This window comes from Lacerta agilis, chromosome 12, assembly GCF_009819535.1.
Source record: "Lacerta agilis isolate rLacAgi1 chromosome 12, rLacAgi1.pri, whole genome shotgun sequence".
Taxonomy (NCBI): Eukaryota; Metazoa; Chordata; class Lepidosauria; order Squamata; family Lacertidae; genus Lacerta; species Lacerta agilis.
In genome coordinates, this window is record NC_046323.1 from 6,842,009 (window position 1) to 6,859,917 (window position 17,909).

Below are 17,909 nucleotides of genomic sequence, written 5' to 3' on the forward strand. Positions count from 1 at the left end.
CATTTCTCCTCTCCTTTCTCCAGCCCTCCCCTCATGCCCCCTAGATCTGTTCCAAAGGGTCCGACAACTCTCTGGAACAGATTTTTGAGGTTCACGGGGGACTGCAGAGGGAAGGAAAAGAAGACAGGAAATCCCCTCTGTGTGAGTGGATGTCCACCTGCATGATGTTTTAATTACGAATTACACCTATTTTGGTTGTTAGACAAGTGTTGTAAAAGCCTCAACTTTAATTTATTATCTCATATCACCATGCAGCTTTGCTTAAAATGGCAAAAATGTATCATTATAAAGAAGGTGTAACTTCCTTGTGTTTTAAGTTTGTGCCTTAGCTCTGTACTTAACAGAGTGATTTTCCCTTAAAACTAACAGATAATTTTCACATCAGTCACAGAACGTGATTAGCAAAACTTCCTTTTATGGGTAACAACATGTGTTAGAGCACCATCTCCCAGAGTACAGCTGAAATAAACATTGTGAAATAAGCTGATAATTTTAATACAGTGGCTTCATTGTTGTCTGAGGAATGCTTCGCTTCCAAAACATCTTAAGTGCTATTGCTCAGCCAAAATGCAGTGCAGCATAAGGGAATAACCAGACTTCACAACCATTTAACCCTCTGGTTCTGTGCAGGAGTGAACAACAATATTGATACACTTATTTCTGGATTGCTCCACTATCATCGAAAGTGCTAAAAATGTAATTAACTTCTAAGCCTTAAAGGTGGTCTTTTCCAGTTCAGGTTTGAAGAAAATTGATACTTCATTTGTAGGTGGAAGCTAATAACAGTTGCTTCTACAAACACACCAAGACAAATAAATGGTGTTACACAGAATAATGTATTTTGAAATGCAAGTTTAACAATCGCACTTAAAAACTTAAACAGTCGCCGCCGTCCCTCCCCGTTTATTCAAATTTTCATAATGTTTACCTGTTGCTGTGTTATATGAAGCTAGAGCAGTACCTTCCAGATCTGCTGGTGAGATATTCCCCTTTAGAAAGGCAGAGAGTACAACTGTTTTAGATACAGATGACTCTGTAAACACAGATAAAGACAAAAAGGTCAACTGTGGGGGGGAAGACTTCACATACCGGTAATTCTACAAAACCATTTGCGAGTCGATGACTTGCCACCCATGTGGAGTAAATAAAACACAAGGACACATGATTTTAGGTTAATGGGCAAAATAAGGCCACAACTTTATTGGTTACAGCATGTGAGTGGTATTGGCTTAGGCATTGGAAAAGAGCACAATGCTTGACTCCACCCCGCCTGGCGGGGAGTCACTTTAGGGTTAACAACCAGTGGGAGGAGCTTGTTGATGCAAATACAACTGGAAGCTTCCCCTGACATCACCGGGGGTTGTGCCATGGCCCTAGCCACCAGCAGGGCATCAGACAGGATCCACGACCGCCGGATCCCTTTAACGGGATACCCAAAGAAGGTAGGTGCAAGCAGGAAGCCAAATGGAGAAATAGCGCTGCCGCGGCTGCTTAAGTGCAGCCAGACTCCGCCCCCCAGCTAGCCCTATTGGCCGGCTGAGGGGCTTGCCACTGCAGCAGAGAGGGTCTGACGCAGGGGGCCAAACACACACCCCTGCAAGCGCGGGAAACGGCTCCCGCTCACAACTCCTCCCCTCTACAAAGAGGAGAGGTCTTCTAAGGAAATATTAATTGAATCATAGATCAATATTTGTTACCCCCCCAAAAAAAAAGTACATGCAGTGCTATCCACCTAAAAACAATACATATGTAAAATTCTTAAATGTGTGGAAACAAAATTTACTCAACAATCAATTCCTTAATTCCCACAGAAACACCATAGAAGCCTAGCAATCAGCCTCTTGAGCCATCTAATTCTAGTACATTAGTTTTCTGGCCTCCTGGACAATTTGATGCAATTACATCTATGGATTTACAAGTATCACAGGCTTATCATCTATAATTATGTCCCTCAAAGTATATATCTAGAACTATACAACATAGTCCTTGCAGTTTTGCAGAATTCTTTGGCAAAATTGTTCAGGTCACTGCTGTGTCATTACTTTTATTGTTGTCGTTTTTATTGACAGTTTAATCTTTTTCCTGTTTGCACACCACCTTGTGAAATCATATGAAAGGCAGTATAATCTGCTTAAGTAAAGTAATGAAACTGAATTTAAAAACACTTTGCACAAAACCTTCAGTTCTGGTACTATAGGCAAAATACCTACAACAAAATCCTGTGATGCCACTAAGAAATTAACATCAAACATGAAGCTATGAACAAATCGGGTGTTATCGCTGGAATGCCCCAAGATACATCATGAAGTTTCTATGTTATTTGAAAATTAGCTCACTAGCCAAAGGGAGTTTCTGAGCAACATTTCAACCCTGGCAGCATTTCCTAAAGGTACTCTGAGCCGCTATGAAACCACTGTACAAAGTAGGAAGTTTCCAAGCAAAAGGACAATATTTGGACTGCAAACTTCTGCATAATTATTACCCTCATCCCAAAGAGATACTTTAGGTGACTCAAAGGTATAGGAATATCTAATATGAGTTTTTTGTTCTGTTTGTTCTGTTTAAGACCCAGTGCCATACCATAAACTGCTTTTGAAAGTCTTACCAAGTTTCAAAAGCAATTAATCTTGTGAGCTGGGAAATACAAGCCCAAAGCAAAGGTTGCAAGGTTTCTATCTGGGGCAATTAGAATAAGGTCCACTATTTGACTGCTGATTCAGGACCCTAAACTGTGTTTTATATAATCGACTTTTTATTTTGTTCTGTGTATATCGCAATGTTTTTGTTGCTATGGCCGACGGCTGATGCAAATGAAGTTTCATTCATTCTTTCTCTCAAGCCCAAAGCCTGACTCTCTGGTGTAGGAAAGTGACCACTGTCCTCGCAGGAAGGGGGTTTCTGAGGAAGCACTAGGACAACAACAAGTGAGATGTAGTCAAGTATGTAAGAATGCCTGATGCTCAAATCAAGTAATACAGAAAACACAGAATGGGGCAGGCTTCACTCTAGACCATTTACTTGTTCTATTATTTTAAAAATATATTAGCCAGCGGCAGGTCGGCCTTGGTGTTGTCCTAGTATCTTCTTAGAAACATTTTTAATAATTCCCCATTACTGATATATTATATATTATAATGGGACCTGATATCATTAGCTTCCATTTTTCCTATCACTATTTACATGACAGGTTGTTACTTAGAACTATTTTTAGGCGGGGTGGGGGTGGGGGAGAAAGAATACAGAATGAAGGTCAAACATAACCGTCTCAGAAAAAAGTACAGAGTTAATGAATATTAATAAGTATCAGTGGTTTAATAGGCAATGGACAAAAAACAGAAATAATTATAGATCAAAGCTGGAACATTTACCTAATTTCAAGGTGAATTTATCATGAGTCAAAGCTAAAGGAGGTTGAACGCATACTGATAATTTCGCAAGTGTCAGCTGTTTGCCCTCCACAGTGATCTGTTAGAAGTAAAAATTAGAAAGGCATTTATGGAAAAACCAGGTGAATTAGAACACATTGCAACTGAAAAAGGAACAGTAAATTAGTAACAACTTTTGAAGTGCTATTATTTTGTAATTTTTATCAGTTGGAGATTTTCCAAAGAATTATGTACATGAAAACGAGTTTTTAATGAATAGAATGCAATTGGAATATTATGCTCCATTGGGAAATTCCCACTCCCTCTGCCATAAGTCTATGAAACAAAAAATAAATATTCACTAAACATCCTTTAATTCCATTGTAGTGAACATATATGCATATACGTTGAAAATTAAAAAGCCGATATCAGGGTTAAAGAAGTCAGAATTTTATGTTATATATATTTATGTGGTATAAATGTTAAGGATGCATTGGTTGTAACTTTTATTGTCAATATCTATTTTCTAATTTCTTTTTATTGCTGTATATTGTTTTGGTTTTGTTCTTTTTTTTTCTTTTTTGTGTTGTTATTTTCCTGATATATCAATAAAAAATAAAATAAAATAAAATAAAAAGACCATATCGTATTGGCCCAAATATAAGCCGCACCTGAATATAAGCCACACCTTTAAAATTGGATTCGGGGGGGAGGAAAAAAAGGAAAAAAGACCAGAATATAAGCTGCTTCCTTCCTCGCTGCTCCTGGCTGCATACTGCGGGGGGGGGGGGTGCCGCGTTACGTTGCTGGCAGCCTTTCCCCTTCCTCTCTCTCTCCCTTCCCAGCCTTGGGGAAGAGGGCGGGGAACTACATGCAGGGTGGGTGCCACTTCACCACGCTCCTAGCGTTGTTTGCCCTGCGCTCCTACCTGCATATCATAAGGTCGCGAATATAAGCCGGACTTTAACTTTTCGCGGTCAGAAATGGGGGGAAGTGCAGCTTATAGTCAGGCCAATACGGTATTCAATCTAATTCAGGATTCTTCTGCCTCCACCATAATTAGATTACTTAGATAAAACGTTGTGTGTGTGTGTGTGTGTGTGTGTTTTAGCAACATGATGATTGCATTTATAAACTCATAAGCTGGAGACCAAGTTGCTGCTTCAAGTCATTCAAGGAACCATGTTTGGCATTTTTTTTATTTGACCTGCAGACCACAATGTCAGCAATCGTCGCCCAATATACATTTGGGACCAAGTCTCACTAACCTCAGTTGGAAGCCCATGAAAGCATGTATGAGATGTAAGTAATTTGGCTGCAGTATTTTACATTGAAACAATAATTAGCAACAAAGATTATTTCTCTGAAAGTCAGAATGCTCACTTTTGAAGACAGAAGATTACCGTATACTCTCACTCTCTCTAAAGATAAATCCACACCACTGCTCAAAAAGAGAGATGTCGAGGCAAGGGGAAGATCCTGTTCCTTCTCCTTGCATCTGTCACTGTTTGCATGCTTGAATAGGACAGCTCAGTGATGGCCAAACTTGGCCCTCCAGCTGTTTTGGGACTACAATTCCCATCATCCCTGACCACTGGGTCCTGTTAGCTAGGGATGATGGGAGTTGCAGTCCCAAAACAGCTGGAGGGCTGAGTTTGCTGAACATGCAACAATGGAGGAGGAGAAAGTGGAGCCAGGTGGGTCTGAGAATTCATACTGCGCCTTTGATGGGGTATGAAACTCAGCACGCATCCAAACGATGACAACCTGTGAGTCAGTCCTGGTTCAAGAAGATTGCATCTTCCTAGAGAGGCTCACTTCCAAGACCATAGATAATGTTTATGATTGTTAAACACAATCCTCTCCATAGTTCCAGAAAGCATTTCTCTTAGCTTTCCCCATAACACACAGACCCATGATGTATATACCCAGTGCTTTTTTTCTGCAAAAATGTTTACGGGTACTCTCATTTTGACTCAGGAAAACCACCATTTTATATCTGGGAAAATAAATACAGTAAATGGACAAAAGTACAAAGATTCACAAAATGTTCAGGGGTATGCATACCCCCAGAAAAAAACACTGTATACATCTAATTTTTATTTCTTTAATGCATATCACAAGCAATATAAATCACCAAAATCTCAGTCACTTCTGTATATTTTCTAGAACCACCCCTCTAAATACAAAAAAACATGCTTTGAATCTTTTGAATGTTATACTTGGTCTTAAAGTCCCAACAAGGCCAATACCTTTACTGTCACAGAAGGAACCACCTCTGCTTTTACTTCACTGTCAATGGCTTGCTGTGAAGAAGAAAAAAACACAGAAACAGCAAATTCAGTATCACGCAGTAATGAACATATTGTATGGCTAGATTTCAACTTACTGTAGAGCTCTTAAAGCAAAAATAAAAGAATTAAGATGCACAAACATGCTGGGTGATATCTAACTACGTCAGCCCAATCACTCAGCCATTCAACTCACTGGAGCTGTGTTCTCAGGACAGTAAAACAGCGAAATTCAATGGATGTCATATGCTTGTGATATTACTATTACTATTACTCTCTGCGATAGATAAGTTTGTGCATATCAACTTTCAAATGTATTTTGCTAATGTCTTGGATCTCACTCAAAGATTATTATTTTTTCAAAATCTTAAAGTTGTCTATAAAAAGAGGAAACAAAGGGCAAGAATGTTCTGTACATACAGTTAAAGCAACACATTCCAATCTATTCTGTTTTACAGGAGTTTATCTCCCAAGGGGCACAATCTTATACCTAGTGCAATAGTGTGAAGTGCTCTAGAGCATAAATAATACTTTATCTTGCGAAGTCTATATATGTCATTAACAGGCAGTTTAAAATCCTTCAAATTCTAGCTATGCATGTCATATTTTAGAAACAATTCTTATTTGCTGAATAAAATATTTCTCCTATTACTGAAATAAACTACTGAAAACGTTTCAAAAACCAAGAGCCTAACAGCTAAAATATTAAATAAAATATCTACACACATAATAGTTCTTAATTTCATTACCCCAAAGGTATTAGGATTTACTTGTTAACAATTAACAGTGCTTAGGAAAGCATACCAAGCTGGTCCACTAACTTCAAATAACTTCTTTTAGCATACCAATTAGAATGAGAGAGAACACAGTCAATGGTTAAGTTCAGATACAATGTCAGACTTTGGTTAGGGAAGCTTACCTGTGGCTTGGTGTACTATCTGAATTAAGAAACCACAGTTAAATCAGTTACTCTGCCTCCACATGCTATTACACCATGGAGATGAGAATAAAATTATGAAGCCAAATGCCAAAAGAGCAGAAAAGGAAAGCAGACAAATGGCTTTAAACGAGGGCTTGCCTTTGTGTTCTAAAATATAGTTAGCTCAAACCATGGTTTGCCATGATGCCTGAGTATAGCCAATGTTCATTAGCAGCTGGAGGCAAACAGTGGTGGATTAACATTTGATTGACAGCTCTTGGTGGGAACAGGAAGCTGAGTTGAGCTTCTGGAGCAAGCAGCAACTAGCATCAAATAAACATGTGATGGGTGGTGCATGAACATAGTTTAGTATAGGGAGCCAGTTTCTTTTTACTGTGGTTTAGGCTGTCATCATTCATCAACTGAGCACCATGCCAGCAATATCAATGAAGCACAGTCATAACCAAACCAGGATTTCATTCATCCTTCTTTAGCTGTACAGTAGTGCAAGATTTCTAAAAGAATAAGTTAACATTTCATTTCAAAATTTATTTTCTCTGTACAAATGTTTTCAAATTAAGACTTGCCTACTGCATATTGTAGTAACTTAACAAAGCAGAATCCTGATGCATGTTGCATTGCCTTGAGTGGCCCAAATGTGCCAGAGGAGCAGATCAAATACACATGATCCTTATGTGGTTTGCTATGGCTACATTCAATGGATGTTGGCAATGTTTGCATAAGGTACAATAAAAACATTCATCTGTTATGAATTTCTTATATAATTTACTATTAAGTCTAATTATTAAGGATGTGTTCAATTACTCAGTATTAGTTATTGGGTAAATGTTTGATGGTACAGTTTTAAAGACTGCAAGTTCAATACAGATGCTACATTTACAGATTTTTTTCTTCAATGTTAGTGATCCTTTATATCATAAAAAGCACTCTAAACCAAGAACAAACCTTGGTTACAGGTCATGGTTTCTTTGGAGCAAGACAAACCAGAAACCCGGGTTTGCACATAGCACTAACCCAAACCATGACTTAACTCCCATAGTGCAGCAGCAACAGGAAAGAGGAAGGAGTGAAGCACCTATGGGGTTTTTTTCTGTGCATCAGCAAGCTTGGCTTAGTATTAAAAGTGAGTAAGGCTTTAGAGCAGGCTTCTTTAACCTTGGCCCTCCAGATGTTTTTGGCCTACAACTCCCATGATCCCTAGCTAGCAGGACCAGTGGTGAGGGATGATGGAAATTGTAGTCTCAAAACATCTGGAGGTCCAAGGTTGAGGAAGCCTGCTTTAGAGAATAGAAATAGCCTCACTTAAGAAAGCCACTGTATTTAAACATATAACATTATGACTAATATTGGGTAGGATACCAAGAACAGGACTAGTTTCTTGCACCAGGTGGCTTGGTTTTACATTTCTCAAAATTGCACACACACACACACACCCAAAAAGTTAGGGCAAGCCACTTTTGTAAGTAAGTGAACAATTTTTAATAAAAATGTTAATTGACCTACTGATATAGCATGGGGATCTACTTAAAAATCTCTCTGGACATGACCAAGTCCCTGAGTAGGTTTTGGGCTCCTGGCCATTCTTCTAAATTTAAGCTCAGTGTTCATTAGTTCAACAAAATGCTATAAGCACTATCTATCAGGTTTGAGAGTATACATTTTCTATAAAAACAAATCTCTGTAAGAATATTTGTAAGTTTTAAGGTTACGTACAGACACTGAATCAAGATCAGGTGAGACCATCACAAGAAGTGCAAAATCTTCATTTTTTTCCATTTTAGGCACAATGTCTGTAAAAAACAAGTAGGGAGTTTAGTCAATGATTTCATAACCATGTTATTGAGACTTAGAGCTGAAGTTTCAACTTAGGATAAAGCCCCAAATGTGGAGATTCACAAGTTATAGTCTGGTGAATACTTGCACAAAGGGAGGGATACTGAATAGTAACAAAGTTACTATTTTTTATAACAAAGTTCTTTTTCATATTTATTTTATTGACCTTGATCTGAAAGGAAGTTCAGCATCTACTCACATATGCGTCCTCACATTTTGTTAATGCAACAAAGACCCATACTTATATAAACTTTACATACATTTTATTTCAGAATATTTTCAAAATTTTACATCAAAATTTAACTTCAGGATTCCTTTCAAATTTCCTCCCTCTTGCAAAGCCAACCTTCCCCTTCACAGTTATCTTATTCCACACCTCCTTATACCTGAGACATTATTAAACAAAACAACACAGAGGAGGCATAAAGGAAATAGTAAATTAAAGGGAAAGAAAGAAAAGAATATAAATGCAAGATGGAAGGGGAGAAAAGTACTGTTGCCTCGTTGTTGTTGTTGTTCAGTCGTGTCCGACTCTTCGTGACCCCATGGACCAGAGCACGCCAGGCACGCCTATCCTTCATTGCCTCTCGCAGTTTGGACTACTGTTGCCTCAGTAGTCATCAATGCCTACTCTTAGCCCCTCCCTCCTACCTGCTGAAATTTCAGACCGCTTCACAGCCACTCCCTCTATTTTAAACATTTTGCTGCTTGCCAGCAGATGCTCTATGGCTGCCATCTTGGTTTCCACACAGTGTATAATTCTCCCCCAGTGCCTTGGGCCAGTGTGCTGTGGGGAAACCAAGGGGGTAGTCAGAGGAACACAGCAATGAGGGCTCAGTGTTCTGCTGTTGTCAAGTGATAAGTAGTTTAAAAATAAAGGAGGGAAGCTGCCTGGTTCACGAGAAGGTAGGGGTGTTTTAAAAAACAAACAGCTCAATCAGGTAGGAATAGTAGGCCAGGGTGAGAAAAGGGGAGCATGTAGGAAGGGGCCCACTGGCAGGTAATGTGCCAAAGTTCCTCTTAAACCTTAGCATACGCTGGGAAAGCCAGAGAGCAGAACTGAAGTAGCTTTTTTTTTAAGAGCCCTGCCTCCACTCCCCAGGTGGGAACCAAGGGCAAACATGTGCATTGCCATGCAGCCAGGAAGGTGGGGGCACTGACCTAGAGCACAGCTCCTCCAAGGTAGATTTGGCCCCTGAAGTACATTTTAACTAGGGTTGCCATATATTGAAGAGCAAAAAAGAGGACAACCCAAGCCGCTGTCAGTGTGCCCGGGGGGGGGGGGGGAGGCCGCAGCCACGCAACTTTCCCCGGCTCTGGCTGGCAGCAGCCACAGCATGCAGGGCAGCCCGAGCCTGAGCCGCTGCCAATCCAAACGGAGGAGAGGACCCCAGCTCCCATCTAATCTTTAATGTGACATCCTCGCTCCGCTGCAGCACTTCCCTGGCACAGCACCCTCCAGAGCCCCCCTAAAACAACCTCACTCCCCCCCAAAACCCTAGACATTTCCTTTAAAATGTAAAAGAGGACATGTCGGGGTTTTCCCGGATGTATGGCAACCTTATTTTAACCCTTTATTCATCCTGCATAATTGCCCTCCCCTCCAGGATCACATGCCGGCAATGGCTGTGCAAAAAGTGGAAGTAGCTACCCCACACTAACATGCACGCATAATGTTATCTCTCTCACACACACACACACCTCACAGTGTGTTCATGGTTCTGTTTGGTGGGGGGAGGAAGTGCCATACTATGTACAGTTATAGCTTTCAAAAAACAAATGTCTTTATTGGGAATGTAGAAGAAAGAGAGCACTCGGAAGAAGAAAAATATTTAATGCTATTCTGCTACCAAAACAGAAAATGAAGGAAGGAAAGGGGAAGGTGAGTGGCCAGATCCCTTGTGAAGCTACAGATGCTCCCACTCTGCTTCCTTTCCTGCGGTTCATAATAATAATAAGAAGAATAATTTATTATTTGTAACCCGCCCATCTGGCTGGGTTTCCCCAGCCACTCTGGGCATGCAACAGTCTATTAAACATAAAAAGCTTCCCTAAACAGGGCTGCCTTCAGATGTCTTCTAAAAGTCTGGTAGTTGTTTATCTCTTTGACATCTGGTGGGAGGGCATTCCACAGGGCGGGTGCCACTACCGAGAAGGCCCTCTGCCTGGTTCCCTGTAACTTGGCTTCTCATAGTGAGGGAACCACCAGAAGGCCCTCGGCACTGGACCTCAGTGTCCGGGCAGAACGATGGAGGTGGAGAAGCTCCTTCAGGTATACTGGACCGAGGCCGTTTATGTTCCTCCGTCAACTTAGGTTTGGACTCTTTATGCTTCTCAGCTCCAGTTCTCCCCATTCCTTCCCTCTGTCACAGCAGCCTCTTTTTTTATGAAGAGGCTTCTTCTGGGAAGAGCTCCAGGAAGGAAACATCATTGGTGAACACCTTCACTCTTCCTGGGCATTTTTCTATATGTCTATTTAAATTATATATTTTTCAGTTATTTATATTCTGCCTTTTAGGATATAATCTTACCAAGCTGGTTTACAATTAACATTCATTTACATACTTTAAAAACAAAACGACCATGGAAGAACCAGAGGTATTCTTTCTGGGTGAGTTATTCCTTCATTGTAAATTTGTTGCCAGAATTGTTATAGCAAACTTTTTTTTAGGGGAAATGGCATAACCCGTTACTACTACTACAGATATTTTAATATTGGGGGGGAAGAGAATTAAAATCATAGTGATTTTTTTTATTTGCATAGCTTAATTCAGCAGCTACTGAATACAAATTAAAGATAAATCCTATAGTTAGGTTTTAATGGACAGCTGACCAAACACAACTGATGTAATTTCAATAAAAAGGGGAAAAACCCATACCTTTGATTTTTCTGGCTTCTTTAATGATTTTCTGAAGTTTATTCATTTCTGCATCATATTCTTCATAATTTATATCCCGAGCCTCAACTTTTGGAGCTTGAAATAAAGATGGATCTGTACCAAGGTAGGAGCACTGTAGATCACCACTATCACTCAGTGTGACTATCACACCTTTCAAATCTCTGCATAAAAAGGGGGGGGGGAGAGCTGAATACCATCATAGTGAAAGAGCACAGAATGCCAATGGAATGTCCTTTGCTATTAAAAATGCTTCCAAACATATTTTTTTCACAGGCGCTATCTGTACATTTTGGGGAGAAAGTCTATTTCTACTGAGTCTGTGTGGCTGGTGAAATCAGATCCCTTGTAATAAATCAAAGTACCACCATCATGTTTCATGTTGCCCGAATTGTCCAGTAGCACCTTAGAGACCAACTAAGTTTGTTCTCTAAGGTGGTCTCTGGACTCTCTCTCTCTCTCTCTTCCTATATATATACACACACACACACACACACACATATATATCTCGACTGCGTCAGACCAATACAGCTACCTACCTGAATCATGTCACCAGAAGTTTGTTATTAACAAGACATGTAATTAAGAAACTGCTAAAATACCTCTAACAACACAGAATTTTAGTATTCACACTCCCAAATCTGTTTTAAAAACAAGCCTACTTAAATGAGCAATGAGATGAATTTGTAAAATGCTTATAATGCTTTTGCTGTTAGCAGGTTAGTGCCCTTCTGCGGGTTGCTGCAGCACAAAGAAGCAAACAACAGCAGCTGCATTATGTGCAGACAGACTAGAACCTTATGAAAGGGGAAAGGAGTTAGGAGTACAGTATGGGGAAGTTACAGCTGGTTGATAGGTGAAGTATAAGCACCTGCTACCCTACAGCTCTGAAAATTGCCCTTTTTCCGAGCTGCTTTTCTCAGGATTTAACACAGATATCTCCATAGCATGATTAATTTGGTTCTAACTTATTTAGATCCCTAGTCTGCACATATGATACACGCAAATCTAGTTTGTATTAGTCAAACATGTTTATATTTGCACTAGCATGTTCACCTGCAATGTTATGGTAACATAATCGTTATGCTGAGTTTATGTGATTCAACACTGGCATAGCGTATACTAAACATTTGTGTGCTCATGATTTGGTAATAAGTCCATAAATGCTCCATACAAGTTTAATAGCCCATTGAGAGTCTTTTGAAGACTTGGACCAAAAAGGCAATCTTCAAACATTCCTATTTTTGGTAATCTATTCTTTCTGCCAATAGTTCCTTTATGGTTGCTCGGCTTTCAAGAAATATAGGCTGTTTAAGCAAAGGGTTGTAAAATACAATGATTTTCCTTTGCTCTGGTTGGATATGCTGCAATCCTATACACACTTAAGAAAATTTAAATTACATTAACTTTGCTGATATTTAAGCAGTCAAACTACAGGACTGTAGTTTTTTTTTTTTTAGTACATTTCCTCTAGGTCCTAAAATCTATGGTGTTTTGTATTTTAAAATTAAGCATACAGGACTCCATGAAAACTTTAAAGATTTTTCTTCCCCGTAATTTTTTCCATGCATTCATAACTGCATTGATATAAAAGCAAGGTAGCAATTGAATTATGAAGTATTAATTTATCTTATGGAACACCTGACCCCCAGACGGTTTTAGTTTAAACCAAATTCAAAGCTACAGTTCTCGAATGGTTCGCCTCAGAACAGTGTCAGGAGTACTATTAACAGAGTAAGTCGCTTCAGGGCTGCAATTATAAAAGGGATCTAAAATAAATTTTATAGCCATTTTCCTGCAGCTACTGTAATTGTCCGTATAGCTATGAACATTACTACTGTAACACATTTCAAACAAAGTACAGCTTCAATTACTTATTGTTGAGGTAGAATATTTTTGAAAGATCTTAAAAGAAACCAAATAAATGTAAGAACTAACAGATTTTATTTATTTATTACTGAAGAAACTCAATTGAAACAAATTATTTTGGTACCCATAATACGGTTATTGTTCAAAGCAAATTCTCCACACATATGGTAGTAATTTGAAAATATATCTTTTACTGGATTTTGGACAAAAATAATAGCATATGCTTTTTGCATGTTTTTTTTGCAAAACAAATTGCTCAAAACATAGCATTTTAACAAATCCAAGTGCTTTGCATACTTTTTGTCATACAATAAAACAGTAATCATTCCAGATGGATTAATAAACCCTTAGATCTATAAATGACCTGGCTGCCTGTTTGTTTTTTAAAAAAATCATTTTTACTCTACCATGTACTATTTTATACTTTAGAAAATATTCCCATTTAACAGCAAACATCCCTTTTATGTTTAAAGAAATGACCATACTAATGAATCCTATAATATTAATAATATACCCAATTAGAAAGTGTGAATAATGTTTTCTCTGGTGTTATCATTGCTGTTCTAATTACTTCACTCAGTTTAATGAAGATTCTGAGCATGTCTGAGCATGCCTGGTTTCTGCACTGACTTCCATGGAAGTAGGTTATAATCTGAAACATTCATGATCTACATTGTCAGAAAGTCTGAATTCTTCAGTATTTTTTTCTGGACGGTGACAGTCAAAAAACCAAACTGTGCACATGAAGTGAGAACAGTGTATGCAACGAAATAAGCATCCAAAACCGAGGATTTTTTATATATATAAAAGTAATCTCTCTCAACAGCCTTCCAATCAAAAAAGGGACGCGGGTGGTGCTGTGGTCTAAACCATTGAGCCTCTTGGGCTTGCTGATTAGAAGGTCAGCAGTTTGAATCCCCGCGACGGGGAGCTCCCGTTGCTCTGTCCCAGCTCCTGCCAACCTAGTAGTTTGAAAGCATGCCAGTGCTAGTAGATAGATAGGGGGAAGGTAAATGGTGTTTCCATGCACTCTGGTTTGCGTCACGGTGTTCCATTGCGCCAGAAGCTGTTTAGTCATACTGGTCACATGTCTGTGGACAAACGCTGGCTCCCTAGGCCTGAAAGCAAGATGAGCGCCGCAACCCCATAGTTGCCTTTGACTGGACAAAAATGTTCAGGGCTATTTTTGTCCATGACAGCTTGGCCAAGTTTTTCTTAGCATTTTCAGACACAGCAGTAGTGGTCCTTGGCCAAAGTCACCATTCATCCTCCAGACACATTAAACCACTATGACCAGGGGTGGCACATCCCATTTTTTTGAACCTACCCCGCTAACACCTGCACTACCCACCCCACTACCTCTGTCATCGGTGGAAGAGCAGCACCAGCAGCAGTACTGATCTGGGGCAACATCACACCAATTTGGGGAGAGAGATCTCACACTCCACAAGATCTAGTGTGATTTTAGCGAGCTCGCCTCATAAACTGCCATAATTTCACCCAAAATCAGTGCCAATGTCAGCGCCATTTCTTCACCAGCAGTGAAGATGGCGAGGCATCCAAAGGGGCGCCACCGCAGGGCTTCTGCTGCCTGAGGCAATGGACTCACCTCACCTAATGGCTGTGCTGGCCCTGACTTTCAGGATATATTTCTCATGGGTGTATACCTCTCAGTGCAAATGAGAGACTCAAACCATGATCCTAGTTGTAGTCATTTATTACTATATTAAAATTAATGTATTGGCTAGTTGCTTTTCTGACAGAGTGAAAATAAAACCATATATGTGAAAATAACACCATGTATCCTAAAGTCGCCACAGTCTGCATTGACATTCATTCTAACAAACACAAACCCTGGGTAACTGCAGAAACCCCTTGAGTCTTTCGCTGCTCAGAAATTGGGGTCCATAGAACATTAAAGTTGCTCCTTAGATAACTTTGATTGCGCACTTGCTTATGGCAGCTAGAATGACCATTGCACGGTTTTGGACTAATTTAGACGGAGCCAATCTTACTACTTGGTACACTAAAGTGTGGGATATTGTCTTGTTGGAAAAATGATTTCGTACCTACTTTGGTCTGACTTTCTTTTATTTTTAAGCAAGGAGGAATATGGCCGAGGACCCCTCTTGGACTATGAATGAATATGGCTGATAGAGTAACTCAGGACATTTGAATACTTTAATTACTTTCCCTTGGTATAATAGGGTTCGCGTTTTATAACTTTGTCTTGTTTAACCACTCTGTCTATGCTATAAATTGTTCTAGTTGCTACCTTCCATGCATTCATATACATGTGGTTTATTAATTTTGGCTTTATTTCATGTCTATATTTGTTCGAGAGTGATCTTTTATTATATATGGACTATGTATATTGCCATCAGCTCCTGTATTTTGCAGAATCCTGTATAAACTTTTTCTGACAATTAATAAAAATTATTTAACAACAAAATAGCTGTTTTCAAGCTAAAGCTTTTCAAAGAAGGACTAGTATCATTCTATTATAATATATGTGTTGCCCTTCTTTTTTTTAAAGAAGTCTAAAATATGAAGATATAAAGCTAATTAATTAATGTTAAAAATGACCCTACCAAAACTTATATGAAGGCAGCTCATTAAACTTCTTTGTCACATTGGAACAATAAGAAAATCTTCCCAAAAGCAGGTCAGCAACTTTTTAGTTACCACTGCCACCCGCTGGTGACGACACCATAATATATAATAAAAAGTTTTTATTATATTGACTGAACCAAAAGAAAGCCAAAAAAATTAATTTGTACTTATGGTGTCCCTGCTGTGTTAAATTAAATGGGTGTCAAACCTTTTTACAAGGTCAAAATTATAGCTAGATTGTCTACATAAGATGAAATTCTAGAACTACAATATACCTACACATAATATGTAATACTTTCCATTAATTCTTAAACTGTAGTACAATTTAAACCAGGGGTGCAATTCACCAAAGTACTCCTCCTGTGAATGACCCATAGTCATTAATAGGTGGGTTTGAAAGGAGTGCTTCATGGACTGTACTTTCCAGGTCATGAAAATGATATTGAGTCTTATTACAAAATTTAATTAGTGGCTAAGAGAAGAGATTTGTTAAATTAGAAACATATGCACCAAATACAATTTAAAATGTATATTTCTCTAAATTTAGAAACATTTTGCTAGTACCTCATCTTTCCATTCCTGCTGCTTTAAGATAATACCATATCATATACATAGTTTATTTGCTATATACACATGTACGTTCCACTGCTCTGAATAACTTTATACATATTCTATTCAAGGAAAGGATAAATATTTGAAGGCAACCCAACTAATTTTTTTCCAAAAGAAACCAAGAAACCCAGCCATATGTCCCTATATAATATATTTAAAACATGGTTCTCCCTGTAGCAAATGTTTGGGGTAAGAAACAAGAGGCTGAAAAACAAAGTAGAAAGCTTACAACGTACAAAAAGATTACTCTAGCTCCCATGCACCTCATCATATTCCAGTTATGAGTTCAGAAGCTAAGGCACATTGGATGGCTTCTGCAAAGCTCATCCACCTGGACACCGAGCCAGGAAGTAAAATTTTAATTCAGTTTAGTTTATTATTTATATACTGGTTTTAAATTATATTTAAAGCAGCTTTCAAGAAAACAATACAACAAACGGTTTAATAAACCACTAGCAAAGTTGATCAGACGTGACAACTGTCTCATAACTTTCTCCAGCAAAGAGTTATTCCTTGAGAACACATTGTCAGATGTGGGGCAAGGCTAGAGTCCCACAGGCTAGAAGAAAGGCAGTTATGATGGCCCAGTTACTCTCCTCCAAGACTCTTTCCCTGACCATGGGGAGTCAGAGCTCCTTTGTTTTCACTCTCCCCTTTCCTTTGCCTTTTCTATATGTGGCTGTTTCAGATGTGCCCATCTGTTGGCTCTCTGGCCATACTTATCAGTAGGTTGTTACCCAGAAGGAGGCCATTTCAGGCTGTCCAAACAAGAATCTTGATGCCTTGCCTACTTGGCCAGCCGATGAAAAAAACAGCAACCCACTGCAGATTTGCTGCTTCCCTGTTCCCTTTTAAATAAATACATACTGACTTTCATCAGAGAGATGATGTAGCAAGGTCAGGAAGAAAAATATAACAATTGTACAAAGGAAAAAAAGAAAACAAATATTCAGAGATCTCACATCAGTTTATGACAACATAACGTAATGTGTCTTAGGCTGCAATCCTGTATCCACTTGAGTTGAAGTAAGCCCCCCTAGAACACAATGGGACTTACTCAAGAGTAGGCAAGTGCAAGCATGTGCTGTTAATGAAACCCAGAAGGATTTCAAGAATTACTTGGGAAGGAAAGGCTACATTATATCATAAGTAAAGGCTATACAGTATTATATGAATATGATGTCAACAGACATACAACAGAAAAAAACTGAAGAGTTATGCAATGAGGGTAACCTGGATTCCTGCATTGTAGGGGGTTGGACTAGATGACCATTGGGTTCTTTTCCAACTCTACGGTTCTATGATTTTAACTTTGCATCACCAGTGTCTGATCAAAATAAAAAGAAGAGAAAGTTAAGGTATTCTGTGTTATATTTCCATGATAATCTCCACAAATCTTGTGTGATCTTGCATATAGCCTTTTTAATTAAGCAAGTACAATAATCTAGTCAAAAGTCTTTAAAAAATAACATATATAAGATCATATGCA

At 38.9% G+C, this 17,909-nt stretch overlaps 1 protein-coding gene across 1 annotated transcript in view; it reads right to left on the reverse strand.

Moving 5' to 3' along the window:
* Positions 1-17,909, reverse strand: part of BBS9 (Bardet-Biedl syndrome 9) — a 210,151-nt gene that overhangs the window by 166,915 nt on the left and 25,327 nt on the right. The window contains exons 10-14 of the mRNA XM_033165417.1: positions 11,309-11,490; positions 8,310-8,386; positions 5,618-5,671; positions 3,369-3,465; positions 929-1,033 (exon numbers count right to left, since the gene is read on the reverse strand). Coding sequence (XP_033021308.1) covers positions 929-1,033; positions 3,369-3,465; positions 5,618-5,671; positions 8,310-8,386; positions 11,309-11,490 — 515 coding nt within the window. The remainder of the gene's footprint in view (positions 1-928; positions 1,034-3,368; positions 3,466-5,617; positions 5,672-8,309; positions 8,387-11,308; positions 11,491-17,909) is intronic.